We start from the raw sequence: 4,930 nt of genomic DNA on the forward strand, positions 1-4,930 counted from the left end.
TACCTGTAACTTTTGAAAGTTCAAAATATAGTGGTCATCTTATTTGAGTTGTCATGACTCATTAGTCATTACACATGCGCCATGGTCCGGTATTGGTAGATATTTTCGTAAAAGAGGAAAAAATCACATGAGTTGATGGAATCAACGGAGAAAAATCGGATGGTGGGGATGGGACATGGCGAGGGAGGAGTACAAGTTCAAGGAAAGTAGTAAGAGGGGCAAGGAAAAATATACATTTCAAGGAAGAGAAGGGCAAAACGACAGATGGAAGAAATGAGAAAGCAGGGAGGCCCGCAATCGGGGTTTGACACGCCTTTTGGCTGTAAAACAACTACTTTACAATCATGTATCTAATAAAATAGAAAAATGGAAACTGTTGAAAACTTTAATAATTGAAAATTCTACCTCTTCTGATTTTTCTTTAATTTTGTAACTCTCTTTATATCCAGGTATGAGGCAGGTTGTCTAGTCTTCTATATGTATGTCCTCACAAATACAAATCATATGTCATGATAACAATAAAATGCACTGTTCTCTCGGATTCCATTCCTATAACGCGCTTTGATTAGAGAAGATAAATATGAAACAAATCAGCTGAGAGAGGAGTGGGTTTTTGTTGTGGGACTCTGGGAGTGGTTGTGGGTCTAGTCCTCCTCTTGGTTCTGGGTAGTTGCTTTTTTGCCTTCTGTTTTTGTGTTAATTTTTGTTTGCCGTGGCGGTGGATCTCTCTCTTGTGGCTGGTGCTGCTCTCTGTATTTCTCTCGGGTTTTTATCCTCCTTAGAAAACTAAGCAAGAAGCAGAGGAAGATTAACGATGGCAAACGAGAAAGAGAGAGTAGAGAAGAAAACGTTTGTGGGGTTTGTACGGAACTGTATGGCGGAGCTTAAAATTTTGTTAACTGCTCTTCTATTGCTCTGTACCATAGCAACCCTTGTTCAATTTCTCCCTCCTCGTTTTTCATTCTCCCCATCCGATCTCCGTAACTGTCTCTCCGCAATCTCATCCTCTTCTTCTTCTTCTAATTCTTCTCAGAAGGTGACCTCCCCACCACTTCCACACCCATCCCCACCCGCCTCTGATCCTCCTTCTCCCCCACCATTACCCCCACCTCCTTCCATTCAACAGCAACAAAAAGATCAGATTCTAGACGGTGGCATCATCAAGCGGGCCTTCAATCCTTACGGTGCAGCCGCATACAACTTCGTTCTCATGTCCGCTTACAGAGGTGGCCTCAACACTTTCGCGGTCGTCGGACTCGCTTCCAAGCCCCTTCACCTTTTCGGTAATCCTACCTATCAATGCGAGTGGGTTCCCCAATCCAATCAAACCCAACAACAGCAACAAATGCCACCATCTATCTCCACCCGCGGCTACAAGATCCTCCCTGACTGGGGCTACGGCCGCGTTTACACCGTTGTTGTTGTCAACTGTACATTTCCTGTTGCAGTAGGCCAAAATGGTTCCGGCGGCCAATTGCTCCTCCATGCCTCCACTTCCGGTGGCGGTGATCGGGATCTCAATGTGACGGACACGATTGAAGCTCTAATAGAAGCCCCCGGGAGCTTAAATGCGTCGTTTTATACATCCCCGGCCGAACCCAAATACGATTATCTCTACTGCGGGTCGTCCTTATACGGGAATTTGAGTCCCCAGAGGGTGAGGGAATGGATTGCTTACCACGTTAAGTTCTTCGGAGAGAGGTCCCATTTTGTGATACACGACGCAGGTGGTGTACATTCCGGGGTTCTAGAGGTGTTGAAGCCGTGGATGGAAAAAGGGTACGTGACACTGCAGGATATAAGAGAGCAGGAACGTTTTGATGGCTATTATCACAATCAGTTCCTTGTTGTGAATGATTGTTTGCATAGATATCGCTTTATGGCTAAGTGGATGTTCTTCTTTGATGTTGATGAGTATATCTATGTGCCACCTAAGAACACTATAAAGTCCGTACTCAATTCCCTTTCCGGATATACCCAATTCACCATTGAACAGATGCCCATATCCAACAAGCTCTGCCTCTCTTCAGACGCCGGTAAAGCTCCCAGGTACACTTATGTTCTCCTCTATTTAAATACTTCACACCTGTCCTGTTTTCCATGTTATCTAGATATATGTTCACCAATCTTCAATACTTACCTGTAATTTACTAAATGCCCAAGCCCACAAGTATCCAATTTTGCTTGAAGAATGAAAAATTGGATTCGGCACTACTCAATTGGATAGGACTTCATAGTGCTGAAATTTCATACATGTTTCTAATCCTAGGTTTTAATTGATCAAGTTTTGGTGTGCATAAGCATATTTGGCTTTCAAACGGGATCCAAATTGAACTTGTTGACTCATTGCATTTCAAACTTAACTGCATTGACCATTCAGCATTAAGTTCTCAATATCAATAATTCATGTCTTTCAAGGGAGGTTAGATTAGAGTGGATGGTATATTTGCAGCAATGGCCCTGTTGGATGTTACAACATTACGGTGTTAGATGAAAGTGCTACCTGGTGATTGTTGAGGGCTTGACGCATTTTATATATTAACCTTGAAATTATAGACCAAGTGGCCCGTGCATATTTGGATTCATTGTTCATAATATTCTTTGTGTGTTTGGCTTTTATTCTTTCTTCTCTTCATTGTTTATGGGCAGGTGGATATGGGGTGGGTTTCAACTTTGTAGTAAAGTGATTGTTTTTGTTTTCATGATTGTGACCTTGTGAAAGAGTTTTCTATTTTAGAGGCCTTATTTTAGTGGGGAATCAAGGCCTACTATTATTCATTTACTGACGTTGCCTGTCCAAGAAGACATCTGAATGATGAGTACAATCAAAACAATTATATCCTAGTGAATATGAGATACTGATATGAACCATAAAAATTATGGATTACACTTACTGACCTGTCACTTCCTAACCTGATTGGTCAAATATTTTGCAGCATGGAACTGATTTCTTAATAACAATACATTCTAATCCGGTATGATTAGACTTATGAGTGAAGACTGTGGGATTTATTAGCTGTTCTTGATCAATTTGTTGTTTCGAATTTTGACAACTGCATGGTTTATTCAGATTCATCTGTTTCATTCCTTATTTGTACTGTAATTGCAGAAAATGGGGGTTTGAAAAGCTGGTGTATAGGGATGTTAAGAGAGGAATCAGGAGGGACCGGAAATATGCAGTGCAACCACGCAATGTGTTTGCAACAGGAGTGCACTTGTCACAAAACCTAGCAGGTAAGACAACACACAAAACGGACCACCTGGTCAAGTATTTCCATTATCATGGAACCGTAGCAGAACGGCGCGAGCCATGTCGCAAGATGGTAAATACGACAGAGCTCACATTTGATGGTACACCTTATGTAATGGACACCACAATGCGGGCTGTTGCTGGGTCTGTGAAGATATTTGAGCTCAAAGCCATTGGGTCTCGGTTACAAAGGACTCCTCAATGACAGGTTAATTTTTCCTTAAATGTGATCCTTTGTCCTTTTGACTAGAGCAAGCTACCATGAAAGGAGCCCTCCTTTTCTGTCCATGAGCCTTCCTCATACTTGTCTTGTTCAAGCTTGACACACGAATAGCCTGAGTGGCATAGCAACCCCTCTTGCACACCTCAAGAAACTTTGTCTCCATCTCAAGCCTTGATACCCTTAGCCTCCTCTCTCCTCTTCTTTTACATCAGTAACCTTCTCACGATGATGAATGATAGATCATGTTGTAGTTCCTTTTTGCCAATGAGAGGTGTGCATCAACATATTTGCTTCCACAAATAAAGGTATGCACTAATATTTTTGCCTCACATATGACGTATGAGGGAGGGCTCATGAAGATAGCAAAGAGGAAGTCCTTGTGATAGCTTCTTTTTTGCTTGTTTCTTTTTTATTTTCCCAGTCATCTCAGTAGAAACAGAAATTCATTGGGGTTCTTTCTGTATCATATTTTTTTTACGAAGTATAGGCACATGTGTTATATTATTTCCCTGTAAAAAAAAAAAACAAACAAAATACAGTTGTATTTTTTTTTTCTTCATTTATTTAGTCCTTGGAATCGTTCTTTGAAAGATCAACTTGGTTGAGTGTGAGAAAAGGAACTCGCTGTTGATTGTGTTGGTAGTGTTCTTGAGTTGAGGGGGTTATGGGGTAAAAAATCTCACTTTTTCTTGGCTGCTTTGATGGTGGGAAAGGATTGCCATGGAATAAGTCGGAAACCAGCTAGCGGGGATATTCCACGATACTCTCAAGGTCGGTAGCATTGATAACAAAAGTCTAAATGAGCATGTGGGTTGGGTAGTCTAAGTCCAAATGGGCGCATGTGGGTGACGTAGTGGCCTTTTTTAAGGTCCCGTAGAAGAAAAAATAAACAGGATGAGAGATAGTCCGAAGCTGTTGTCATTGACTTGTATCTCAAGGCAACATTAAACCTATTTCTTAGTATTGGAAACTTTTCTTTAATAAGCTTACCCACCTTTGTGAAATGCCTTTTCCCTTATTTAAATAAACATGAACAAGTGGAAGGATAGGATCCCAACTGATGTTTGGCTGTTTATAGTTAAAATGGTTTGCTTACATTACACTTGTGTTCATAGTAGCATGAACACTTTAATTGTGATTGAATGGATAAATTCAGGAGAAAAAGATTATAATCAATGCACTATAATATTTTTCAGACAGAAAATGAATCTTCATACTTTCAGCTCAGTATTACGTCGTGTAAACATTGCAATATTAAGGATATATATCCTTTATTCCCGCAGATATATATATATAGATTGACACAATCTGTAAATGTAATAGAACATTTCAGTCGAGTAGTGAATGGCCGAACTTGGACATGTGAGCTCTTCTAAGGGCCCGAAGGCATAAATCCATGATCAGAGCCCAAGGCCGTAAGCTCTATGAACTTGAGTTTCAGCTCCTAGACGAAGGGC

At 40.9% G+C, this 4,930-nt stretch overlaps 1 protein-coding gene across 1 annotated transcript; it reads left to right on the top strand.

The window, feature by feature from the left end:
• The first annotated feature begins 222 nt into the window (after window positions 1-222).
• On the top strand, window positions 223-4,032 carry LOC100251363 (galactan beta-1,4-galactosyltransferase GALS3). The gene is made up of 2 exons (XM_002263650.4): window positions 223-2,049; window positions 3,110-4,032. The coding sequence occupies exons 1-2, from the start codon at window positions 815-817 to the stop codon at window positions 3,453-3,455; spliced, it is 1,581 nt and encodes a 526-aa protein (XP_002263686.1). The 5' UTR covers window positions 223-814; the 3' UTR covers window positions 3,456-4,032.
• Window positions 4,033-4,930: the final 898 nt, after the last annotated feature.

This window comes from Vitis vinifera, chromosome 1, assembly GCF_030704535.1.
Source record: "Vitis vinifera cultivar Pinot Noir 40024 chromosome 1, ASM3070453v1".
Taxonomy (NCBI): domain Eukaryota; kingdom Viridiplantae; phylum Streptophyta; class Magnoliopsida; order Vitales; family Vitaceae; genus Vitis; species Vitis vinifera.